The 27,089-nt window shown below is 46.2% G+C and overlaps 1 protein-coding gene across 3 annotated transcripts in view; it reads right to left on the bottom strand.

Moving 5' to 3' along the window:
- Ift122 (intraflagellar transport 122) overlaps positions 1-27,089 on the bottom strand; it is a 73,457-nt gene that overhangs the window by 37,309 nt on the left and 9,059 nt on the right. For 2 of the 3 annotated variants that reach the window (XM_041643305.1, XM_041643294.1), the window contains exons 2-11: positions 26,223-26,289; positions 24,569-24,653; positions 17,071-17,149; positions 15,255-15,331; positions 9,856-9,922; positions 8,932-9,078; positions 5,867-5,942; positions 2,786-2,977; positions 2,505-2,643; positions 82-284 (exon numbers count right to left, since the gene is read on the bottom strand). In XM_041643305.1, the coding sequence (XP_041499239.1) occupies positions 82-284; positions 2,505-2,643; positions 2,786-2,977; positions 5,867-5,942; positions 8,932-9,078; positions 9,856-9,922; positions 15,255-15,331; positions 17,071-17,149; positions 24,569-24,653; positions 26,223-26,289 (1,132 nt within the window). Of the gene's footprint in view, positions 1-81; positions 285-2,504; positions 2,644-2,785; positions 2,978-5,866; positions 5,943-7,733; positions 7,911-8,931; positions 9,079-9,855; positions 9,923-15,254; positions 15,332-17,070; positions 17,150-24,568; positions 24,654-26,222; positions 26,290-27,089 lie in introns of all 3 variants that reach the window. The other variant, XM_041643314.1, reaches the window with a different exon arrangement.

The raw sequence follows: 27,089 nt of genomic DNA, 5'->3' as shown, positions 1-27,089 counted from the left end.
ACAACAGACAGCTACTTGGTTGTGACCAGCTCTACAGCTCTGCCAGTGGGCACTTGCCCTGGGGAGGGGCCAGCTGCCCACCTGGCACAGGATGATGTGGTCAGTACACACCACCAGCAGGTTGCACTCAAACTTCTTGACGATTTTCTCCTTCACCCGGTAGTGCATGTCCACTGAGTCATCTGAGTACAGCTCATAGATGAGGATCTTCTCTGGCAGCTGGATAGCTAATCGATTTTTGTAGATGGCGATTTTCTTGACAAGCTCTCTGCACTTAATCCGAACTGTCAAAGGGCGGGGGAAAAAGACTCTAGCAAAAGGTTGTTAAGTAAGGTGAAAGGCAGAGAAATTAAAAGCCATCATTTATTTATTTAATGCTTCTGACAATTAAAGTGAGACACTCTCATTAAAAAGTCTCTCCCTGGGCTGGAAAGGCAGCTCAGGGTTGGAGCACTGCTGCTCTCAAGGAGATTAGAGTTTGGTTCACAGTCCCACCTGGAGCTGCACCTGTAACTTCAGCTCCTGGCGATCTGTTGCCCTCCTCTGGCCTCCTCTGGCACTGCACATAGAAGGTACATGGCCATGTGCAGGCACTCAGACATACACATAAGGTAAAAGTAAATAAATCTTTAAAAATCTTCCCAGAACGCCTGTCGTGTGCATGGGGTCCGGAACTGCATATGGTACAATCTGTGTTGCCCGAAGCTGAGCAGTGAGTGCCACCTCCACTTGTTCATGTCCTCTGCACACTCAAGGCTCCTACTGATCAGAAGCCCACCATAATGACAATTTCACAACTGACCACAGGGAGACTTCCATGAGGTAGGCCCTGCCTCTCTACAGGCCAACTGGGGTAAACAACCCAAACAGGACACTGCTGAGCAGTCTCAGTGGCTACAGTCCCACCACCTAGAAGGAATTTTCAAAACACAGAACTAACCAGGCAGGGACAAAAGAAGCCAAACTGAATGTGCAGGTTGGCCCCAAACGGGACCTCTATGCAAAGCCACCTGGCCATATCTGACTAGCCGCATCCAGACAGCACATGTGGTCAGCACATCCACATATGAATGCCGCAGGATGGAACTACTGACCAGCAGAGCTACTTAGCTGAACAGAGGGGGACTGTCAGAGTTTAGACCATGTGAGCTGGATCCCAGGGGTGGTTGGAATGAAAATGGCCCCCACAGACTCCATAGGGAGTAACATAATTGGAGGTGTGGCCTTGTTGGAGTAGGTGTGGCCTTGATGGACAAAGTGTGCCACAGGAGGTGGGCTTTGAGATTTCAGATACTCAAGCTAGACCCAGTATCACTTTTTTCCTGCTGCCTGCTGATCCAACGTAGAACTCTTAGCCTCTCCTCCAGTGCCATATCTGCTTGCACACCACCAAGCTTCCCACCACAATGTTAATGAACTGAAGCTCTGAACCTGAAACCCAGCCCCAATTAAATGTTTTATAAGAGATGCTGTGGTCATGGCATCTCTTCACAGCAACAGAAACCCTAACTAAGACAGCCCTGATCTCTGACCAAGCCTGAGCCTATCCACCGCCCTGTTTATCTAGCAGAAGAACCTACCAAGAAACAAACAGAAGCTGAGGGAAACTATGCCAAAATGGCTCTGACCAGAAAGGGTAAAGGGTGTGGGAAGACCTTCTATATATGTGTTGCTTTTATTGGTCAATGAATAAGGAAGTTCTTTGGCCTGTGGCAGGGCAGAATAGAGCTAGGTGGATAAACTAAACTGAATGCTGGAAGAAAGAAGGCCCTATGTAGCCGCCAGAGGAGAAAGACATGAGCTGCCAGCCGGAACCTTGCCGGTAAACCACAAGCCTCGTGGTGAAATATAAAATACTAGAAATGGGTTAATTTAAGATGTAAGAGCTAGTTAGAAATATGCTTAAGCTATAGGCCAAACAGTATTGCAAATAATCTGGTTTCTGTGTGATTATTTTGGGTCTGGGCGGCCAGGAATGAATGAGCAGCCTCCATCTACAGGTAACGGTCCACAAAGCCCCATGCAGGTCAGTCACCACAGCTCCAATTTGTCAGCTTCTGTGCCTCAAAGAGTCCATTTGTCCATTTATACCTTGGAATTATTTGTAAAATGTTAATTGGTATTTTGGGGGAGGGAGGTGCTTTTGTTTTGTTTTGTTTTGACAGGTTTTACTGCTTTTGCTAGATCCTCAAAGAGATCTGCATCCTCTTTTCACTGCTAAAAGCTAAAGCAAAACCAGGAGAGATGCCAGGCAGTGGTGGCGCACGCCTTTAATCCCAACACTCAGAAGGCAGAGGCAGGCGGATCTCTGTGAGTTTGAGGCCAGCCTGGTCTACAGAGTGAGTTCCAGGACTGGCAGAGCTACACAGAAAAACCTTGCTTCGAAAAACAAAAACAAACCACCAAATGCCAGGGGAGACATTTCCTATTATTTTGTGTGTCCTATCATCAGCCCATGCCCACCCCTTGGCTAGTGTATAAGAAGAGGCAAGCCTGCCCCTTACCTTTCTGCTCCGTGATCAGGTGTTGGACAATGACATCTGTCATGCTGTCCCTGTAGGCGTACCGATCCCTGTAGAGGCCGTGGACTGTGCTGAAGATGAGCTGGTAGAAGGAAATGGTGCCATCCTGGCAGCCCACCACCTGTTCAGAAGACGGCTGTCAGTCTCAGGCTGGGAGGGGAAGCAGCCCACCTCCATGAGGAGCAATGGCCAAGCTCTGCCTGGCTGACCTGATGCTCAGGGCCTGCTCGAGAGGCTCTGCAGGAAGAACTTCCTCCACTTACCACATAGTTGGAGTCAGGTTTCACTCTACAGGTCCACACCCAGGAGTTCTGCTCCCCAACGGTCCCCAGTCGTACTCCATCCTTGGTGAAAAGAGATACCTGCTTGTCTGAACCCCCCACCAAAATGTACTCTCCTTTGGTGAAGTAGCTGATGCAGCAGGGGTCAAAGTTCAGTGGCCGATCCTTTCCAATCTGAGAAAAGAGAGGATACACCAAGTGAAAGACCACTCCTGAACCCCAGTAAGGGCTTCCCCACCATCATAAGTGAGGAAGGGGGAGTGGTGGGAAGGCAGGGGGCTACCTAGCCTTACCTCCTAAGTTAGCCCATTACCTACACAGGCCTCTCCACCTCTGGAACACCCACACCTTCCCCTCAACCCACCCAAATCCTTGGCTCCTAAAATCAGCAATGCCTGACCTAACTGTTGCAAAGTGGGCCCGACCTCCTCAGCCAACCTGGAGGCCAGGGAGTCTTCCCCTTGTTCACTGCCTCACACAGAGCCAGCAGCTCACCTCAACTCCTTTTCTCTGTTTATTTTCTGTGCTTATTCACTTGAAAAGACTGCCCTTTATTCTTTATTCAATTTAAGGAAAATCCTGGTTCTTGCTTTAAGGCTTAGGGTCAATTTACAAATGTTTTCCTATGTATAAATCTAGTAAAAGTGAACAATCAGTTGGTGCTGACGATTTAATGAACGCAATTTAAACATAAAACCACTGAAATAGCTCCAATTTCAACTTAGTTAATTCCCTTCAACTAATTTCAACTACAATTATAAATTTAGTACGTTCACTTTTTCTTTCCTTTTTAGGAATTTCAAATGCCTAACAACCAAAAGCTTCCCTCCTACCTCCCAATGCTACAAAATCTAACAAGAAAACTCTGGCACCTGTCATGACACCCAGGGCTGACAACTGTGGGCTGGGGCTTAGGACTTCTTGCAAACAACAACCATCAGCTCAGGACCAACTATAAGGACCAACTGAAGCAGGCACCCAAAGCAGGCAGAAACTAGGCAGAGAAACAGCCTCAGGCAAGCTTCTCTGAGCACTGGCCTGGAAGCTCCTTTCTATGTGGGCACAGCATCTGAGAGCTGAACAGTCAGGAGGGATGCTGCAGAAAGGAGGGCTGGAAGGAAGTCCATTCTGCACACGAGCTCTGCCACTCTGGAAACCCTGAGCTACCCAAGCACGTGACGCCAAAGAACTGTCCTGAGAGCTCAGCTGCTGCCCACTGAAAATATGGGACAGAGCACAGCAAGGCCAACAACACCGTCCCCGGGTGTGTCCCCACCCCATACCCTCATCCTCCCATCCCCCCCCTGCACATGCACACACCTCAGAGGAACAGGAGAAAAATGAGTGTCTATGAGTACCATTTGTAAGGCCCAGAATATAATTCAAATGTTCAAAAAGTAGAAAATGGGGGCCTAGAGGGATGCTCAGAGGTTAAGAGCATTGGCTGTTCTTGCAGAGGACCTGGGTTTGGTTCCCAGCACCCACATGGTGGCTCAATGGAATCACTGTGACTCCGGTTCTGGGGGGTGGGGGTCTGATACCCTCTGCTGGTCACTGTGGGCACTGCACACGTGGTACATACACAAGCAGGCAAACCATCCATCCATATAAAAGACAATCAACAAAGCCTGACCCAGATCACACAGATATTAGAATAAGCAGATGAAAAACTTAAAACATCTGTGATAACATGGTTCAAAATACTAAGGAAGGCGCTGGAGAGATGACTCAGTGGTTAAGAGAATGTACTGTTTTGCAGACCTGGGTCCCCAGCACCCACATGGGACTGAAGAATGTAGTGACTAAAACAGCTCTCTGACATGGAGAGTCAGGGAACCGACTGGGCTCTGAAGGAATGGAAAGGCAGTAGAAAAGGCATCTCAGGAGCTGATGGCTAGAGTATTGCTGTCTTAATTTCTTCACCCTCCCTTCATCATGCTTTTTAAAAGAATATATATATATATATATATATATATATATATATATATATATACATATATATGTGTTGCGGGAGGTCCTTCCGCTCCTCCAGCCTATAGCCGCTGAGATACCACGACAGTGGCTATAGGCTGGAGGAGCGGAAGGACCTCCCGCAACACATAGGGGTTTTTTTGTTTTTTGCTTTTAAGTCTAGTGAATCCCAAGAAGGAAAATACAATGAGTCTCTTTAAAGTCCAATATTGCTTAGGTACTTAATGAAAAAATTCTTGTCTTTTCATTGAAAATAAGTTGTATAAAAATCAGTTTTTAATTCAATTGTATTTTTACAGTAATCATCACGAGACCAATCTGGCAGATATGTAGATACACATTTCTAGCATCCTTCTGGCCAAGTCCCAAACTGGGTGTGGCCAAGAACATCTCAAGGCCTCAGTTTTCTTACTTGTACAACAATATTGGTAGCAGTTCCTCCAGAGGGTTGGAGGATTAAAAGCAGCATAGCAATGTCTGGACCAGGGAATACCAGCAGTGGCTACTAAGCCAGGACTCATCAAGCATTACATATGCCTAAAAGGCTAAAATTATACAAATGTTATCAGCCTGATGAAAAATTTGACTGTGTTTTACCAATCCTTGTCCTATATTTAATCCCAAATCACTCCAGAGTTGAAAAGATACTTCAAAACCAAAAGAATAACTTCACTGTCCCAAACGAGCTGGAGTTGCCATCTGTACCATGGTTTGGACCCTAAGCAAATCTCAGAACCTCTGTGTCAGTCAATGTATTATAGAGAAGGGGTAACATTTAGGGGGCAGAATCTAGCTGAGAGAAACATGTCACTGGGCACATCCTCTCAAAAGCACACTGGAAATTCTCAAAGAACTAGTAAATTAATCTGATCTGGGTTTCAATCCCAGGTTCCACCACTTTCCAACTGTGTGGGACTTACTGCGCTGGTCTTGGTCTCCCATTTCTAAGGTACATAAAGTACTGGATTGAAGAGCTGAAGAAAAGATGGCAAAGCATTGGGTCCAGGACCCAGAGCCACAGCAAACAGTCACATGACCGTGTGTAGTCACTACAGCTGACATGGGTAACTGGGCTTGCATGGTACTACATACCTGTTTTCCACTCAGCTGGTAGAAGGAAAGTTTCTGTCCCCAGTCAGCTACAGCCAGGATGTCATTATGTTCCTCTCTAATCAACAGAAGACAAAAGAGGTTATAAGGGGGCACAGCCTGCTGATGAGTGTGGCTAGGGGCTTAACAAACAACAGGAAAAAGAAAGTCCTGGCCAGGCTGTCAGGGAGCCAAGTGCTACACAGCCGTACTGGGGCCAGCGTTACAATCAGGCCAAGCATCAATCAGTCCCGAGACTAAAGCAGAGACAGGTTTGGCCCTCCTGGGATCCGCTATTGCACTGAGTTTGAGTTGTGAACAGCAGTAGCAGAAGGTAAACCCCTCATTTCAGGGTTCCTGGGGAGCAACTAGAAGGATGAGCATGGCTGCAAATCCAAGTGTACCCTTCCCATGCGTAAAATGTGGGGAGTAGCCAGGAGACACAGCTTACAGTGAAGAGGCTAGACTGTTCCAGATCATGGGAAACTGCTTCGTTTTCCTACAAGGGAAGAATGGTACCCACGCCCAAGTTCTCTTGCTGTTAGGCTTCTCAAAGAGGTGAAATGGCATCTGAATGAAGATGGCCAGCTTTTGAAGTTTTTGAAGATGATCAACTGCCAATATAACAAAACTTGTAGATTTGTGTCTTGGGTTGGGACTTCAGGACCAGAACCCAGGAAGGCCTCTGAGACTCAAATGGGAAGCCAGCCACTCAGAATGTAGACAGAGAGAGGCTTCTCAGCATCAAGACTGGACCATCAGCCTTCCCAGGTGGCTGAGTCTTTGTTAACCCCCATTTCCCGGAGCCCAGGCGCTGACAGCCACCGCTAGCCATATAAGTAGCCCTATGCAGCATGGTCTGTAAAACCCAGCCAGGGGTAGCAGTGAGGAAAACGCCATAGACACTAACTCAGAATTAAGACAAAGGGGAAAAGTAGAGAAGATGTTGGCAGAAGGCTTGCTATGAACTGTGATGACTGTCGCTGAAGTCCAAACCCTAGCCACCAGTGAAACCCAGTGGAGGGGCTATGTGTGGTACTGGGCTAGACACTAGTCTAGGAGTTTCCAACCCAACCACCCATATTGGTGGGCAGTGGAGCTCTACCAAAACACCCATGTTAAATAACAAAAACAGGTTGAAACTCAGATGGGAACCTGAAAGCCGCCCTTCCTCCTTTTTTTTTTTTTTTTTTGTCCCCACTTCCCATCCCCCACACCTGGATTCCTCTAATGAATCTTAGGTGTCAGGGCTGCAGTGAGGAGGGTCCCAAGCTGGAACGTGATTACCCAATCACAACATCCTGGCTGCCTCAGCTTTTCCCACTCCCTTCCAGTCATCTCAACTGGGAGAAGACAGACTGCCCAGTAGCCAGGACTGTGGGTGTGGGAGGGGATAAAAGCTAAGGGCTTCTCCTTTACATAGTCCTAGCCAATGCAAGGTGAAGTGTTGTGGGAATAGGCCAAGAAAACACACCCAGTAACCAATGACTGGTGGTCCTACACAGGCCCTTAGGTAAACCCCACTTCTCAGAGAATGTCTAGTGTTGCTGGAAGGGGCTTACTCAGAGGTTAAGAAGCAGGCATGGTTATGATACTCACACATGGAAGTCAGAGGGGACAGAGGTCTGGGGCCTTTTCAGAGATGGCAGTTTACAGAGGTGTCTCCTCCCTTCCCAGAGGATCGCACTATCTGCCGCCCACACATGCTTCTCGGGGGAGCTTCCCTGTGAGTGCGGGGGCACACCAACAATCCCCCGGCCCCTGCTCTGCTGCCCTTGGCCAAGGAGCTTCTCGGCAGCATCTGCTTCAGCAGGTCTGTGCGGGGGCCTGGGCCCTCCCAAGGAGGGTCCTCACTCCGGGACACACTCACGAGTTGCCGTCCCTGGGACTGTCGTCCTCTTCCTCTTGCTCTTCCTCCTCTGCCTCACTACCCTGACTACTGTACACTGTTGACTTCAGAATGGAAGGGATTTCCTGAAAATATCTGTTGACAATGACATCCTCAGCATCCTCGTTCTCTCTGCTCATCCAGATATTCTCCCATCGGCTGTAGACAGTAAGCGGATGTTCACAATCACATTGCCTAGGACTACACTGAAGCTATAATTTCAAAACCTGCCAAGGAGCCCCTGGACCTTGCCCGGAAGAGGACAGCCACCAGGTACACTGGGCATCCTGCTTCTCATGAATTAAAAATGGCAGCTTGAAGCCACAAAGTCATCTGTGGCCACAAAATCAAACAGCAGGAACTCTGGGGTAGGCTAATGGCCTTTGAAGGCACTATATACACATGCAGGGCCTCCGCTGGACAGAATTATTCAGGAAGAATTATAATAACCTGTTGTAAGAAATGCAATGGAATTAAACAGCCTCCTAAATCAAACAGGCGCCCACCTGTAAAATAACACTGGGACGGAAAACAATTGAATCCTTTAATTGACCCTCAGAAAACTCTGTGGGGATAGGCTTGGCATATTATAGGATTATGCAAAGAGTTGGGAAAGCTTTCAGTCCACCCTCAAAGTCACATGGCCATAAAAGTAAAGTGTGTGTAAGGTCTGAGCAGGTAGGTGTCAACTGTCTGCAGACCTTTAGGTTCTAGGGATATTTGTAGACTTAATTTTAACTTTTTGACAAGGAAAATTTTTTTAAAAAGCAGTCAAGAAATCGCTGTTCTGTTCATTGTGTTAACAGGTGGGGTGGTGGTGCATATTCCAGGACGTGGACGAAGAACGAAGAAGCAAGAAAAGAAACCCAGGGAGGATCACAACCACTATTTCATGAAGAAGCCTCTCTCTCTCTCTCTCTCTCTCTCTCTCTTCCCCCCTCACTCCACCCCCCGCTGGCCTAGATAGTTTGTCTGCTTAGCTAAATCTCTGGGACTCATTCCAAAACTCAATATAGGCTCTTTTAAAACTCCATTTATAAAGAACAGGTTCCAAAAGACCAGGCAAGTGGGGAGAGAGGACTTTAGACTACGAAGATGTCATAAAGAGAAAAAGAGCTCAGAGGGCTGAGGAAGCCTTTCTTCTAAGAATGCCAGCCAGAAGAAAGACTGCCATGGGTACCTTGAAGGGTTCCAGCAGATGGACCATATTGGGGAGAAGGAGCCCCCTGGCCGCTCAATCTTCACTTTCTCTTCGCCATTTTTGTTCCGGATGCTGATGACCCCATTGGACATCCCCAGAGCCAGGTACTGACCGTCGTTTGTCCAGCTGCACACACAACCAATGAAGAGCATGGGAGATGGAAAGGGTACATACAGTGAAGCCAGGAAAGCTTAGCGGGAGGTGGCGGCAGCTGGGCTACACTCTCATCACCCTGCTCACTCCTGACATGGAATTAGACACCAGCTTGAACTGCCACTCACATCTGGAACAGTGAGACCTTAAGGCAGTGGCATCCATTTCAGAAGGATCTATCCCCTGGCTCACTGCACGCATCTCCATGACAGCCTACCCCTGCACTCTAGACCAGCTCCCATTTTCTGCTTTGCATTTCAACCCCCTCCCAATTCAGAGGCTCCCAGTAAACACACGGTCTTGTGTCTTTTTAGCCCTAGAAGAGGGCTTGACATGTCACTCAACAAATACTGAATCTCAGAGTCCCCCCAGAAGCTGCCTGGCTTACATGCGTTCCCAGCAATGACGGTGCTATCACCACTGGGCCATGAGGACCCCGAGGCTCCAGCTCTGACTTTGTAACTTTCCCAAGGTCACAGACCTGTCAATCACAAGATCCAGACTTTGGTCTGGGTCTAGTACCAAAGTCAGAGGTTCCTGACTGTCAATCCTGATGAAGAAGTCTCACCAAGTGAAAGTGATCAAAGGCACAAGTCACTCCCATCAAGGAGACAAGAGAAGAAAGAACACAGAAGCCTATACCAACTAATAGACATCACACTTTCTCTGTAGTGCAAAATTGGTGGTTTGTGTGGGTCTTTTGGGGAGAGAAAGGAACACAGGCCTGTCATCAGAGCGCCCCTAGCTTACCTGCAGCAGGTGATCTTGCTGCTGGATTTATGCTTGGAGACAGATTTCTGCTCAGGAGACCACAGTCCTTCAGTATCAGGCAAAAAAAAAAAAACAAAACAAAAAAACACAGTAAGACTACTCAGCAATAGAGAGGAATAAACTATTCATTTCAACAAAACTCGAATCTCTGGAGTCTTATGCTAATGGAGGAAAAAGCCAACATACAAAAGTTTAGTACAAAGTAAGTCTATGTATACAAAATACTAAACACTAATCACAGCCTGCAGAACAGATCTATGGTTACTGGGATCTCAGGTGGCAGCGGGGGGGCGGGGCTTTGGTGTGGGAATGGGATCCTGCAATGCAGTGGCAGTATACTGCGACACATGAGGAAATGACAGAACCACAGACACACTGTGCCCTCCTGCCCTGGCTCCTGCATGGCCCCTTAGCTGCCCAAGGTGTAGAAGAAAGCGGGAGAAGAATACATGAGGTTTCTCTGTACTGTCCTTGCAATGCACTGGAAATTATTTTTTTAAAAAGGTAGATGGTAAAGTCCTAGTCAACTTCTCCAGGATTTAAATCTAAAGAAAAGGACAACTTAGCTACTCATAGCTAGCACATGGCAGTCAGAGAACAACTCAGCATTAAAATAATGACTTAAAGCCGGGCGGTGGTGGCGCACGCCTTTAATCCCAGCACTCGGGAGGCAGAGGCAGGCGGATCTCTGTGAGTTCGAGACCAGCCTGGTCTACAAGAGCTAGTTCCAGGACAGGCTCCAAAACCACAGAGAAACCCTGTCTCGAAAAAACCAAAAAAAATAAAATAAAATAAAATAATGACTTAAGCTGGGCAGTGGTGGTGCACGCCTTTAACCTCAGCACTTGGGAGGCAGAGGGAAGAGGATCTCTGTGAATTTGAAGCCAGACTGGTCTAGGACAGTAGGGACTATACAGAGAAACCCTGTCTCAAAAACCAAAGGATTAAAAAACAAACAAACAAATAAAATAAAATGTTAATGAAATAGAATGGGCAGGAATGAACCTGTCAAGTTTCACATTAAGTGAGCTGACCCAGTCCCAGAAAGACAAACATCATGTGTTCTCATGTCTCAATCTTAATATTTGTAAGCAAGGGGTGTGATAGTGGGTATAGACAACGAATTTAGTAGGAAACCATCAGAGGGAACAAGAGGTTTGGGGGTCACATAGGACATGGAAGCGGAAAGCAGGCTCCTGGGGTGAAAGGACACCAGGGAAAGAGTGTGGATGGGGAAGAATGGGGCTGGAAGGGTGGGAAGAAACAAAAACAAATTTTGTTCTAAAATGTCATGGCAAAACCTATTCCTTCGTTAAGCTAATAAAAATAAAATAAGTCACAAATGACCTTTTTGGAGAGTCCAGTTTCTAGCCTCCGTCACTGCTCATGGCTCTATCTGAGCCATGCACTGGGCATGGCTCACTGGTCATTTTAGGTTTGCTCCCACCAATCCCCAGATGTAGTGCAATGCCCTCAACAACAGACAACAAAAGCAAACTCTACTCTGCCTGAGCTGTGAAGTGTGGCCACATGAAATAAACGGCACAAATAACTTTACACAGCCATGTGCATGGGTAGAGAGCAGAGGAAGCCCCGAAGGAGTATAGTCCTGAGTCACACCCACAGTCATGTCAAGGACCCAGTAGCCTCAGACCCCAAGAAAGGCAAAGCCTTCTCCTGGGGGTGAAAGTGAGGGAAATGGCAAAGACTTCCCTTTCTGGTCCATGTGTAGATGTTGACAATATATTCAGAAAATGTCCAACACAGTATTTATGGCCCTATGAGACTGCTTGGACAGAGATTAGCTAAGCCTGTCTCCTTGGTCCAGCCGTATATAACTCTGCCTCTGTATTTATCTGTGATGACCCTGCCTCTGTATTTATCTGTGATGACCCTGCCTCTGTATTTATCTGTGATGACCCTGCCTCCTTGTCTCAGCTGCAGGCAGTAACCCTGCCTCACTGTTCAACTCTATATAATAAGCACACTGGGCTTCCAGGATGCTGTGGTCCACCTAGTCCCAGTTTTTTTTTTTTTTTTTTTTTTTTGGCTTTTCGAGACAGGGTTTCTCTGTGGCTTTGGAGCCTGTCCTGGAACTAGCTCTGTAGACCAGGCTGGTCTCGAACTCACAGAGATCCGCCTGCCTCTGCCTCCCGAGTGCTGGGATTAAAGGCGTGCGCCACCATCGCCCGGCTTAGTCCCAGTTTTATATCTGTGTCTTATCTTTTCTTCATACCCTGCTGCTGCAGTCGTGAGAGTTCCTGAAGAAGAGAAAGGCTTTGGGAATGCTTGCCAAATGACTGAATCTTCCCCTCCCTTCTGCCAAGCATTTCTACCCCAACTGCGCATGTTATCTGCGCTCCCCTGAAAATGCACAGGGCCTTCAGCTACAGGAGCCCCTCCTTTCTAGACCCCCTCAAGCTCTGCACATAGTTGCCTAACCTGGGCCCCAACTCTCCTCCTGCAGTGCAAGTAACTGCCAGTGACTCCAGAACTAAATTGAGCCCCTGTGTTTTCTCCTTCAGCATGAGGACGGGAATAAGTGAAACACTTGACCTCAGCCACAGGACTTGGAACTCAGAACTTTTTTTAAATAGTTCTCAAGCCATAGGAATTCCCTTCTTAAAAAAATTGTTGTAAACCATCAGCACAGTGCCTCCCCCACTATAAACATCCTGTAGGTACTACTGCATGTGTGTATATATACCGTATGTGTATGTATACATACTGCATGTGTATGTATACATACCACATGTGTGTATACATACCGCATGTGTGTATATGTACCACATGTGTGTATATAGTATGTATACATACTGCATGTGTGTATACATACTGCATGTGTATGTATATATACTGCATGTCTGTATACATACTGCATGTGTGTGTATATATACTGCACATGTGTATACATACTGCACGTGTATGTATATATACTGCATGTGTATGTATACATACTGCATGTGTGTATATATACTGCATGTGTGTATACATACTGCATGTGTATGTATACATACCGCATGTGTGTATACATACCGCATGTGTGTATACATGCCGCATGTGTATGTATACATATTGCATGTGTATGTATACATACCACATGTGTGTATACATACCGCATGTGTGTATATATACCGCATGTGTGTGTATATAGTATGTATACATACTGCATGTGTGTATACATACTGCATGTGTGTATATATACTGCATGTGTATGTATATATACTGCATGTCTGTATACATACTGCATGTGTGTGTATATATACTGCACATGTGTATAATACTGCACGTGTATGTATATATACTGCATGTGTATGTATATATACTGCATGTGTATGTATACATACTGCATGTGTGTATATATACTGCATGTGTGTATACATACTGCATGTGTTTGTATACATACCGCATGTGTATGTATACATACCGCATGTGTGTATATACATACCTCATGTATGTATACATACCGCATGTGTGTATATACATACTGCATATGTGTATACATACTGCATGTGTGTATATACATACCGCATGTGTGTATATACATACCGCACGTGTGCATACATACCGCATGTGTATGTATACATACCACGTGTGTGTATATACTGCATGTGTATGTATATATACTGCATGTGTATGTATACATACTGCATGTGTGTATATATACTGCATATGTGTATACATACTGCATGTGTGTATATATACTGCATGTGTATGTATATATACTGCATGTATATGTATATATACTGCATGTGTATGTATATATACTGCATGTATATGTATATATACTGCATGTGTATGTATATATACTGCATGTGTATGGATATACTGCATGTGTATGTATATATACAGAATGTGTATGTATACATACTGCATGTGTGTGTATACATACTGCATGTGTGTGTATACATACTGCATGTGTGTGTATACATACTGCATGTGTGTGTATACATACTGCATGTGTGTGTGTGTATATACTGCATATGTGTATACATACTGCATGTGTATATAATACTGCGTGTGTGTATACATACTGCGTGTGTGTATACATACTGCATGTGTATATAATACTGCGTGTGTGTGTATATACTGCATGTATGTATACATACTGCATGTGTGTGTATATACTGCATGTGTGTATACATACTGCATGTGTGTATACATACTGCATGTGTATGTGTACATACTGCATGTGTGTGTGTATATACTGCATGTGTGTATACATACTGCATGTGTGTATACATACTGCATGTGTATGTATACATACTGCATGTGTGTGTGTATATACTGCATGTGTGTATACATACTGCATGTGTGTGTATACATACTGCATGTGTGTATACATACTGCATGTGTATGTACAGTGACGGCCGTGTGTGGGGACTCTTGCCCTGGGAAGCAGAAGCTGACATGGAGATATCTTCTCTATCGCTCTGTTTTTTAACACTGAACCTAGTACTCTCCATTTTGGCTAGTCTGTCTGTCCAGCAAGTTCCTGGGATCTGGCCGTCTTGCTCCCAGCACTGGGGTTACAGGCAGAAGCCACCACAGCTGGCTTGTACACGGGAACCTGGGATCTGAACTCTGGTCCTTGTGCTGCAAGCACTTTACCCACTGAGCCATCTCCCCAGCCCAACTCATTTTACCTAAGATATTTTTACAAATCCTACCTTCCTCGTACCACAAGCTTGAGAGCTGGGGTATTTTAACTGCCCCCAAACAAACACAGATCAGCAGCCCACAAGAAGATAAGCTAAACTTTTTAAGCAAATGGCAGTGCTTCCACTGTTGATAAACTGTGTTGTTTTGCACTCTCTTCAGAAGCTAAAACTACATGAGTGGGACAGACGAGGTAGGGAACACATCCCTTTCGGACCGGACATTGAGGTACCGAGAAGGCTTAGGTCTCCATTCCTAGACCCGTGGCTGTCCTGTGGGTCCTTTGGCATGGAGCTGGAAGCCAGCATCAATGCTTCATGTTCCAGAAGCCTCCCTCCTCCCTTTATACACACATCAGTGCCACAGAGACAAGAATAAGGACACACTGAGTCAGCAGCACAGTTGAAAGGGTGAATGTGGATGGATACCAAAGTGGGGACAGAGACACGGTCCTTTTAGGGGGGCTGGAGTCTTCTGTGCCTGCTCTCCTGTCCATCACGCCATTTCCTCCCTAGGATCCTACTGCTCATCTGTCTCAGATGTCTTACAACCCCAAGGACATCATCTCTCACTGTCTCTCGTTCTGCAAATTTAAAGGACATCTATGAACCTCCCCTGGCTGTTGGAGGTGGAGAAGAGGCCTCTCGCTCAGGACAGGTCAGCAGGTTCTGTGTGAGTCTCAGCATTCTCCACTGGGGATGTTGGGAACTGAAACTTACCGAAGTCACTGGAGGAACAGGATGCCAGCTGGTGGGTGATAGGGTTGTAGGAGACACACTGTATAGAGTCATTGTGCCTGCAAGGTGAAGAACGGAGGATTATTCCACAGCAAACCACAAATGTCTCAGTGACTACACCTGGAGATTCAAAGCAGGCTAGAAGGGGCTGGAGAGATGGCTCAGCAGGTAAGAGCACTTACTACTCTTCCAGAGAACCAGGATTTGGTTACTAGTACCCACATGGCAGCTCACAGCTGTCTGTATCTCCAGTTCCAAAGGATATGATGCCCTCTTGAAGCTTCTACGCAAAATATGTACATACATGAATTAAATTAAAAATAAATAAATTATAGAAAAACAGGATTGAAGCCTTGGGTGACACTCTGCAAGCCCCTCCCTGAGGGACCAACAGCCAGCTCAGGAACTCCTTCACAGGACTGTCATCACCACCAGTTTGAACCCACCCAACTCAAGTTCTTCCTCCTCCAGGGCTCTCCTTCTGACACCTCCGGTGGGTGACTGAGATAAAGACACCGAGAACCAGCTCAGTGCCAGTGCAGACAGCATGCTTTATTTGTGGCTCTGATCGACCATCTCTGGGTAGAGGTGATGAAGACAGTGCAGGCCAGGTGCACTCCATGGCATCTCGGCCCAGTTCTAGTCCTTCGCTTTCTGAGGACACCATATGCATGACCTGACTCAATGTTCAACCAACATTGTTTGTTGTGTTCAGAGCAGGATCGTTCACAGTAGGTACCAGGTGGGAGCACCCCAAGTGTCCATCAGCTGTTGAGCAATCCAAATGGGATATGGATACACAATGGAGTATTACTCAGCCTTAAAGAGGAAGGCATGGGCCATGAGGACACTACATGAAATAAGCCAATTACAAAACACCAAACGCTCTATGATCCCACTTCTATGAGGCACCTAGAGGAGTCAAACTCCCAGAGTCAGATAGGAGAATGACAGTTGCTGGGCTGAGATGGGACAGAAGGGAAGGTGTTAAGCGCCAAGTTTAAGTTCAAGACTGTATTTGCCAAAGTTTGGTTGCACAACAGTGTCAATGTACATAACACCTGGTGGTGACGGCACAGTTCACATTTGGGGTATTTCTCTACAACTAAAAATAACAGAAGTTGTCTGTCAAGTACTTACAAAAGTGGACCAGGCTAAAAGCCAGAAATACAAGCACATAAAAGTAGGGGTGGTGTCTACCTTCCAGAGCCCACAGAGTGTCATCAATCAGTGGTCAGAATATGTAAGGCCGCAGCTGTAAGAAATGCTCAGGGCGGCCCTCCTGTGCACCCGAGTCCTGTAGGATGCGTGTGGGAGTCATGGTGGGGGGATGGGGGCCTGGCTAGGAAAGGGAGAGATCTGAGCACAGCCCCTAAGGGGTAGGAAGCTTAGAGCACGCTGGCCTTCTACCTTTGACACTGGGTAGAGGCAAAGCCATCCCTGGAGGCAGAGACACTGAAGAGGACATGCTGGGTGAGAGAGGAGACAGGAATCTATGCTGTCAGGATTAGCTGAAATACATTACATGGAACACGGCTCAGTGCTGGCTAAGCCAGTTAGTGATCATGCACTCCCCACCCACCCTGTGCTGAATTCAAGTTCATCTTGAGGAGATTTCTCCATAGAGTGTTTCCACAAGGCTGTGGCCACAATGAACAGCAATCAGAACAGAGTTAGGTGTGATTGGTGTGCAGGGAGGGCATAAGCTTGAGGCTTGCTTCTCAGAGGGAGGCCCTGTCTCAAGCAAGCAAAACAGTAAGAGTTAAACTATAATACTGTCCCCCACGAAGTCACCTACGTGTACTTCAGAATGCCTTCCAGTTTTGAGGTCCAGATAATGATGCTCTTGTCAGCAGATCCAGATGCAAAGCGCTTGCCTGCAAGGTTTTTAAAAAGAAAAATCATCACATGTACTTTAAACCAGCATTTTCCAGACAGCATGTCCAAGAAAACTATTCTTCAAAGCACCTAATTGGGAAGGAATGTAGTTCAGTTGACAGAGTAGCTGTCTAGTATGTATGAGGCCACAGGTTCAAATCCCAGCACTGCAGAAACTGGGAGTGTAGTTAGTGTATTCCTATCACCCAGTACTTGCAGTGGCAAGAAATCAGAGGTTCAGAGTCATCCTGGCTACACAGTAAGTTTGAAGCCAGCCTGGACTACAAAAGACCCTATCTAAAAACACCTTTAAAGGGTAATAAGTGGGGCTGGAGAGATAGCTCAGAGGTTAAGAGCATTGCCTGCTCTTCCAAAGGTCCTGATTTCAATTCCCAGCAACCACATGGTGGCTCACAACCATCTGTAATGGTGTCTGGTGCCCTCTTCTGGCCTGCAGGCATATACACAGACAGAATATTGTATACATAACAAATAAATAAATATTTTTTTAAAAAAAGGGTAATAAGTGGCCTTTTATTCTCTACTGCTGTTTTTGGATGGGGGCAGGATCTAGGACCTACACATACTGAGCACCTGCCCCACAAAGTTGTAAACCCAGCCCTTCCGCTGCTTCTCATCAACCATGGAAAGGCAAGGATCTGCAGGTGGGACTTCTCCTGGCACCAAGTATCCCAGACTCACTGAGGCTTGGCTACATCTGTGTACCGTGTTCTGCAACAAGGGCTGAGCAGTTATTAAACACCTAAGCTTCACTTCCGTAGGGCCTCGTTCCAAGAAGCAGATATTAAACTTATTCAATACAAATAACAATATGGGAGGGTGAGTCCTGTACAGAAAGGGAGTAGCTGGGAAAACTACCATTAAACTTTATATTTTTAAAAGGTTTTACCTATTTTTATTTTATGTTTATGGGTGTTTGCCTACATGTATGTCTGTATACCATGTACATGCCTGGTGCCTACATAGGCCACAAGATGGCAGCAGATTCCCTGAAACTAGAGTTACAGGTGTTTGTGAGCTACCATGGGGGTGCTGGGAAATAAACATGGATCCTCTGGAAGAGCATCCAGTGCTCTTGACTGCTGAGGCACCTCTCCAGCCTCCTAATTCCTTTTGCTTGTTTTTACAGCTATACATGTTATCTCTTCATGTGTTTGTGTGGTGCATGTGGGTACACATGTGTTCACATGATGTTGGGTATCCTCCACTACTGCTCTCCACCTTATCTTTGATTCTCTCACTGAACCTGGAGCTCACAGACTTAGCCTGACTAGCTGTTCAATGAGCTCCTCTGTCCCCACCCCCCTAGTGCCGGGAGAGCAAGCACACAGCACTGTGCCTGGTTTTTTTGTGTGTGTGGGTGGGTGCAGGGGATGCAAACTCGGGTCTTCATGCTTGTGTCACGGGCACTTACCCACTGAGCCGTCCCCTCGGTCCCCAAAGTTATACATATTTATGAAGTACAGTACAGTGTTTGATATATTTAGTCAAATAATTATATCAAGCAAATTATCGTATTTATCACCTTAGATACTTATATTTTTAACAATGAGAACATTAAAATCTGTTCTTTTAGCAGCTTTAAAATATATATTATTGTTAATTATGCTAACCACACCATGCAACAGATCTCAAAACCCTACCCATCCTGCCTGATGAAACTGTGGTCTTGAGTCAGCAGTTCCTAGAGCAGCAGTTCTCAAACCCCTCCGGGGTTTGTCTGACCCTTTTACACGGGCCACATATCAGATATCCTGTGCATGAGATATTTATATTATTATTCATAAAAGTAGCAAAATTACAGTTATGAAGTATCAATGAAAATAATTTCTGGTTGGAGGTCACCACAACATGAGGAAATGTGCTAAAGGGTCGCAGCATTAGGAAGGTTGAGAACCACTGACCTGGAGGACCAAAGATAGATGAGATCCTTCAGTGGAGATCTAAAGGATAAGCAGAGCTGATCCAAGTACAAAGAAACAGCAATTTCTGCACATGGATAAAACATTCACAAAGGCCTTGAGGCACCAAAATGCTGGCATGGCTAAGAGGTACCAGCTTAGAGCAGGTGGCAAGGAATGAAGCAGGTAACTGAGGGAATCTCTAGGGCCTTCAGGGCCATAGCAGAGGTCTTGCCTTTAAATCCCAAGCAGTGAGAAGCCAGGGGAAGGCATGAATAGAAGAGTGACAGATGTGACCTGCATTTCCACACTGCTTGGGCTTTAAGTAAGAACAGGCTAGAAAGAGGCAACATATACTAAATAATTCCTGATTTACTCCATGGATACCATGGATATTATTAGCATATAGAGAGTGGGGTACCTTGATGTGGGATTCCCCTCTCTATGCTGTGAATACCATTGGTGAATAAAGAAACTGCCTTGGCCTGTTGATAGGGCAGAACTTAGGTAGGTGGCGAAAACTAAACTGAATGCTGGGAGAAAGGAGGTGGAGTCAGAGAGAAGCCATGAAGCCCCACCAGAGACAGGCACCAAAACTTTACCCGGTAAGCCACTGCCATGTGGTGATACACAGATTACTAAAAATGGGTTAAATTAAGATATTAAGTGTTAGCCAGTAAGAAGCTAGAGCTGAATGGGCCAAGAAGTATTTTAAATAATATAATTTCTGTATGATTATTTTAGGTCTGAGCTGCCAGGAAACAAATAAGCAGCCTCCTTACAACAGTACCCGGCAGCAAACCCCAGGAGCCTTCATTTGCTCTTGTGAAAGGAAGGCTTCAAGACAAGCATGGGTCAGGGTTTGCACACCCACCTGCAGATTTTTATTACAAAAGACACCATGGTGCACATTGGGATGACTCTGGGAGTTCTTTCCTCACACACGTGTGTCTCACTGATCAAACTCAGATTTTCAGGCTTGGTGACAAACGCTAGTACCTTTACCTGCTGCTCCATCTCTCCAGCCCAACCTGTTGCAGATTTTCAGACTTTATTTCCAGAGCCTCAGGGTGCCCATGTCAAACAGACAGGGAGTGGAAGTCCTTCCTCAGAGGCTCTGTGAGAGTCAGTTCCTTCCGCAGTCAGTTCACACGGGAGACTGCAGGTGCGGCACGTGGCGCTGCAGCAAATGCTGATCAGAGAGATACTCTGCTGGCAGGTGTCCCCTCCCGCCACCCCCCTGACCTGGAGAACATCAGGAGATGACAAGTATGGGCTCCAGGCCCAGAAGCCTGCGTCAGAATCCCAAGTGATGTCACCGAGCAGCTGTGTGACTGGAACTGGCTACAGGATACCTGCAGGCTTTTAGTTCCTCATGTGAAAATGGACAGTAATAGAATTGACCTCATACTTGATGGGAAGAAAGGGCATGCATGTGCACACATGCACACACACATATAAAATGTTCAGAACATCTGAGCAGTGGTGGTGCACACCTTTAATCCCAGCACTTGGAAGACAGAGGCAGGTAGATTTTCGAGTTTGAGGCCAGTCTATAGAGTAAGTTCTAAGATAGCCAGGGCTACACAGAGAAACCCTATCTCAAAAAAAAAAAAAAAAAAAAAAAAAGTTCAGAACAATGCCTGGAATATAACTGTGCTAAAAACATAGCTACGGCTATTCTTTCTTCACACTGGTTTATATTGTTCTTGAAAAGGGAACTATGTGTTACACACCTTTATTCATGGTGGCTCATTAATTACTTAGGAATCTTTCAGAAGTCAGAAACAAGCAGACTTAATGAGTAAACTGTAATCTGCACATCTCTACTTTCAGAAATAAGGGCACAGATAAGTTTGGAGGAACTGAGACCTCCTAATCATCACGTGTCACAAAAAGTGTGATACAGGTCTGGAGAGATGGCTCAGAGGTTAAGAGCATTGCCTGCTCTTCCAAAGGTCCTGAGTTCAATTCCCAGCAACCACATGGTGGCTCACAACCATCTGTAATGGGGTCTGGTGCCCTCTTCTGGCCTTCAGGCATACACACAGACAGAATATTGTATACACAATAAATAAATAAATAAATAAACAAACAAACAAATGAATAAATAAATATTTTTAAAAATAACTGAAAAATTTTTTTTAAAAAAAAGTGTGATACACCAGGAAAACCCAGGCATCATAGGCAGAGGATATCAATCAGCCTCTATAAATGCTCCAGCCCTGTTTGTCCTTCAGCCAGAGGAAGTAAAAAGTACCCTTGCTGCAAGCGTCCGAGGGCTAGAGGAAGAGTCACATGGGACCATGTGGACAGAGTTCTGCAGAGTGCTAACTAATGCCACTGCTCACAGGGCTACAGGCCACAGAGCTTCTCTCACACACGCAGGATACCCAGCAGCCCCTGCACCTATGCACAAATAATTCAGCTACCTAGGCTGCCTGCCACTCGTCTCCTTGGAGCATCAACTTGAATTCAAACTGCCTGACCATGAAGCAAGAAATGTGTGCTCTCACTAACCTGCCAGGTCAGTTCTCCCAGAGTGAAGCAAGTGACTATGATGGGGGAGAGTCTTCTGTTTTAAGTTGTTTTCATTGGTTAAATAAAGAAACTGCCTTGGCCCTTTGATAGGACAGAAAATTAGGTAGGTGGAGTAGACAGAACAGAATGCTGGGAGAAAGAAGCCGAGTCAGTTAGTCGCCATGATTCTCCGCTCCGAGATGGATGCCCGTTAGACTCGTCCCAGTAAGCCACACAAGTGGCAATACGGATATTAGAAATGGGTTAGATCAATATGTAAGAGCTAGCCAATTAGAGGTTATAACTAATGGGCCAGGCAGTGTTTAAAAGAATACAGTTCTGTGTAATTATTTTGGGTAAAGCTAGCCGGGTGGCAGGAAGCAGCCCCGCTGCTCCCACTACTACACGACTAGGCTAAGGCAAGCTAGAGCTGAAGACACTGCATATACAAGAAGTTCGCGCATTTACCTACAGAGTGGCCTACAGCTTTCATCTAATTCTCAAACAAGTCTGCCATCCAAAGAAATTATGTACCTGGGTCTTAGGCTCATCTATGCTAAGTAGCCTTTGATGTATGGAATCCAACTGTGGTCAGAGCATCATCTCCAATCCTACATGTGACCCAGGAAGTGACAGGGACAATAACCAGCTCAGAGTCAGGGCTTTGGGACAGAAGCTGGTTCATCAGGTAAAGGCATTGGCCATACAAGCTTGGCAGCCTGAGCTCGGTCCCCAGAACCCAAGTAAAGGTAGACGGAGAGAACAGTCTCTCTGAAGTTATCCTTCAAAACATGCCCATGTGTGCACACACTCAGTAAGACATAAAAGTTTCATTTATTTTCTGGGGGGGAGGGGCTTGTGCATGCCACAGTACATATTTGGAGGTCAGAGGACAACCTGCAGAAGTAGATTCTCTTTCCACCAACTGGATATCAGGGAACCAACTCAAATCAGACTTGGTACAAATGACTTAACCCGTTTAGCCACCTGCCCATTCCAATAAATTAACAAAAGTCACACCTACTCATCCATGTCTACCATCTATGTCTCTTCATTTTACTGTAGTGTTTGCAGTGCTGTGGAAGGCACTCAGAGCCTTGGGCCAGAGAATGCTAGGATGCTAGGCAAGTGTCCCACCACTGAGCTACGTCCCCAGCCCACAAGAATTTATTTTTTGCTCACAATCTCAACTTCACATCAATTCCCCAACCACCTTCTCTCTGTTCCAACCATCCAGGTGCTGCAGTATAATAATCTCTCGAGCTCAGACCCCACCTCTTCTCCATTGCCCTTCTTCCCTTGCAGCCTCTCCACGTGTTTCAAGTCATCCTCTCTGCTCTGCTCTCACTTCATCTTGCCTGTAAACTGCACTCTGACTAAAGCCATCCCTCCTTCTCCTGCTGCTATGAAGCTCAAAGAGGCTGGCGAAGACAAACCACACAAAGGGCTGTCACTTGCAACTCATGACCGCCAGCTTCAAGTATATCCTTCCGGCCCTGGGGGTCCCACTGCACTCCCAAACCCATTCATTCTCCCACTCTCCAAACCTGCAAATTACTTTTTCCTTTCTCTTCAACTCTCTAACACTTCTTCCCAGTCCTCACTCTCAGTCCTGGTGGCTTCCCATTACACTAAAACCATGAAAGAATGTCCTTTAGATCCCTACTATCACAGGCCCTGACTGCATGCCCCTTCCAGAAGCAAAGCCCTACTACCTGTGTCGTAGGTCCCATATCCTTACCACTGGACGCTTGCATCCCAGCCATCTTCTCCCTCTCTCCCACCAAGTTTCCAGAGTGCAAACGTGCACGCCTGAACTCTGGGTCTTCCACTGCGGCTGCCCTCAAGACAGCACCACCCACATCGGAGGAGGGCACTTCTACCATCCAGTCATTCAGTCAAGGGTGGTAAAGCTGCCCGCAATGTTCACCCAGCCTGCCAGAAAATCCCGTCCGCTCTGTCCTCAAAGCTATCCAGAACCTGATCACTTCTTACCACTTCTTTGGCCCCCACGGAAACACTGAAACTCGTCCTGGAAGATGCTTGTCACTCAGCTCCCTATTTCCCCTCATCTTGGTAAGCTGTTCCCAAGGCTTCCATATAAAACAGAAATCAGATCAGACCCCTTTAACAATGAAGCTGTCTTCACTCCTTCACTGAGGGCTCTGATGATGTTGACACCATCTGGCGACCCAACAACTGCTCTCTTCTATCCCCTCTCCCATTCTTTCTGCCCCAGCTCCAACCCAAGGGCTGCTGCAGTGGCTCTTCCATCTTCAAGTTCTCCTTTCAGCCGAGCTGTGGTGGCGCACGTCTTTAATCCTAGCACTTGGAAAGCAGAGGCAGGGGGATCTCTATGAGTTCGAGGCCAGTCTTGTCTACAGAGTGAGTTCCAGGACAAACTAAAGTTACAGAGAAATCCTATCTTGAAATCCCCCCAAATCCTGAAAAAAGAAGCTCCTTCCCCAAATGCCTAATCCAAAATCTCTCCATCTCAGACCGGCAAGTCTTTGCTCAATTGCCTTCTCTGATCAGATAATGCACCAGACTTCTCCACTCAACACTTCTGACCATGTATTCTGCCCACCTTACCACCTGCCAGCCTCACACTTCATCATCTTATGGACTATGCTCATGTTACGTGTTCCCTGATCCCTCCCTTCCTCCTGGCTCCCAACAATCCCTTCTTCTTCTTTGTTCTCTGAAGTAAGACAAGTACTTGGCAGTGCCTGACATGTGGCTAGCTAGACTAGAGTCTTGACTCCATGACAGAGCACCGACCTGGTGTGCACAAGGCCCTGGGCTCAGTCCCAGCACCACAAAAGGCAAGCAAAACTACCTGTTTCCATGGGTAGCTAAAGTCTAAGCTACTGCCTAGCCTCTGAGCATGCAGGTTGCATTTTAAAGATAATTACAGAGTTCCTAAGGAGGAAGATGAGCAGCACAAGGCCATGCAGAGGTAAAGAGTACTCTTACCATCCTTTGCGTATGCTACGCAGTACACAGTGTCTTTGTGTCCCTTGAGGGGCTGAAGTAAGGTGCCATCGGAGGTGTCATAAACCTGTCAGAAGAAATAAAAATATCGATTATCTGTGTGACATCCATTATTCAAAATTCCTGCAGGGTGCTACTGCTATTTTTGTTTTTATAACACAACAGTTGTTGATTTCCTAAATTAGTATCAATATCAAGTAAAGACAGCACTGCATAGCAAGAATGAATATGTCTTATGCAAGGCAAGCAGGAAGTGGAGGTCCAGCTCTATGCTCTGTGGCCAGATACACTCCATCAATGGTGAAGAAACAGTGACTACACTCATTTTCACTTGAGGGAAAGCTCCACAAACTTCACCTGTTCTCCCCACCTCCCCACCCAGTACCAGGACTGAACCTGGGGCGCTGTACAATCCCAGACAAGCCCTCTGCCTCTGAGCTAGATTCCCAGACTTCTCTTCTAGTTTTTAGTTTGAAACAGGGTTTGACCAAGTTGCTCAGGCTGGCTCTGAACTTCCTCTGCAGCACAGGCCGGCATTGAATCTCTGATCCTCCTGCCTCCACCTCCCAAGGATCTGAGATTATAAACTTGCACAACCAGACCTGAGTCAATTTCCCTCATTCTTACATGGGCTTGGATAAATGACCCATCAAGGCAGGCCCTCGTTAACAAAGCCAGCACTCGCAAAGAGCTGGTGGACAACATGTTTAACTGTCAGGGCCAACACTGCCGCTAATGTCAGCACACACAGATGCATCATACTTACTACCACGTCTGAAAGTCACAGATCTAACAAACGTGGGGTTTGCAAGTGGGAGGGAGTGCTATAAAACCCAGCTGTAATGTGCATTTAGGGTATTTTATAGTTGTGCAACATGGCTAAATATGTGATGTAAAAAACAGAGCATCTGAGAAATGAGGACAGAGCTCTCCCACACAGGCAGAACACTGAGAAGGAAGTCCATGAAGGGAAGTGAAAAGGATCTATGCTGTTTACCCTGGAAAGAAGTCTGCAGAATAACTCAACCACAGTCGTGAGACTAATGCAGTTGGCACACAGAACATGGACACCATGAGTCTGTGTACCGAGACACAGCAGAGAGGACACAGCTTACAGGAAGAAGGTCTATTACAGAGGTTTGGGGTCAAACAGAAAGGCATCTCTGAAGATTACTCTTAGGTACTAGGATAGGTTCCAGAGGGAGCCTGCATCCTTTGAAACTATGAACAATAGGACAGCATTCATATGGAATTGTTTAGTCGGGGTGAGCTTTCTGACTTCTCGTGGAAGGATAGATAGCCTTTAGCCTTGTTATTTCACTTTGGTCCAACAAAATATGACCTGACACCCACCCAGTTTCAAAGACATTTTGATTAATTGTTTGCAACCATTTCATGGGCGTCTCAAAGGGGAAAGACAAATGACTCCAAAGGAGGCATTGTTCATGAGTTCCTATCTGATAGACAGTCCACCTACCTGTTTTAAATACACCATTTCCTTCCTTATTAAAAAGGAATGGCTGGGTTTTCCGCCCTTGCCTTTTTTATCTCAAGAAAAGGGGGTCAAATTTCAGAGTACTTACAAGAGGGTGGGAAAAGAAAGCACTGGGAATGGAAACTCAAGACGAAACCCTACCAGCAATCTGTTTCCTGCAGCCAGAATCAGTTGCGTTCCATCAGGCTTGAACGCGAGGTCGTAGATACTAACAGGAGACAAGACAAAAAGACAATTAAGAACTGAAACGATGAGGTCTGCTAATGGCCAGGAAAGCAAGCTTTATTTCCATTATGAAATAATGTGTGTGTGCTGGGGTAGAAAGTAATAGCTAACAATTGCATCTGGCTGCAAATTCCACTCAACAACCACACCTTGGCAGCCCATTCAATCACAATCTGCTCGGCAGTCAGCTCCGTCCTCGTTTCCTCTCGTCCAGAAGCCAGAAATGATTCAAAGGGTCAACAGCTGAGGGCACAGGCTCTTTCAAGCATTCCATGGAAAGGCAGGACACCCCAGCTAAAGTGTGAGGCACGACAGCTACCCAGACGTTACCAAGTACACGTTAGGCATGGGGCACCAACAGACACAGGGGAGCTTGGCAGAGATTCCTCCAGGAATTTCTACTTGAATGGGAATGTATGAAGCAGACACATTGGGCAAGAATTCCTGTGGCACCAGCTTCAAAGAATATGCTTTTCTAAGTGATGGCATGTCAGGAAGTATGGCACTTTTTGCCTTCATACTGACAAGCATGCAAAGGTATTTTATAACCAAGGCCCCCTGAGAGTGGGTGAGATGGTAAGGGATACTGTGAGGGCAGGAGGAACTGCACAGAAACTGTACTGTAGCCAGAAGCGCCAGCACACGCCTTTAATCCCAGCACTCGGGAGGCAGAGATAGGTAGATCTCTGTGAGTTCGAGGCCAGCCTGGTCTACAAAGCAAGGTCTAGGACAGCCAGGGCTGCTAAACAGAGAAATTCTGTCTCAAAAAAACAATTAAAGACA

Source organism: Microtus oregoni, unplaced genomic scaffold (genome assembly GCF_018167655.1).
Source record: "Microtus oregoni isolate MIOR12 unplaced genomic scaffold, Mior012 000002F_ref0000024, whole genome shotgun sequence".
In the NCBI taxonomy this organism is placed as follows: domain Eukaryota; kingdom Metazoa; phylum Chordata; class Mammalia; order Rodentia; family Cricetidae; genus Microtus; species Microtus oregoni.
The sequence above is the reverse complement of the archived record's forward strand: the minus strand, read 5'-3'. Positions and strand labels throughout refer to the sequence as shown.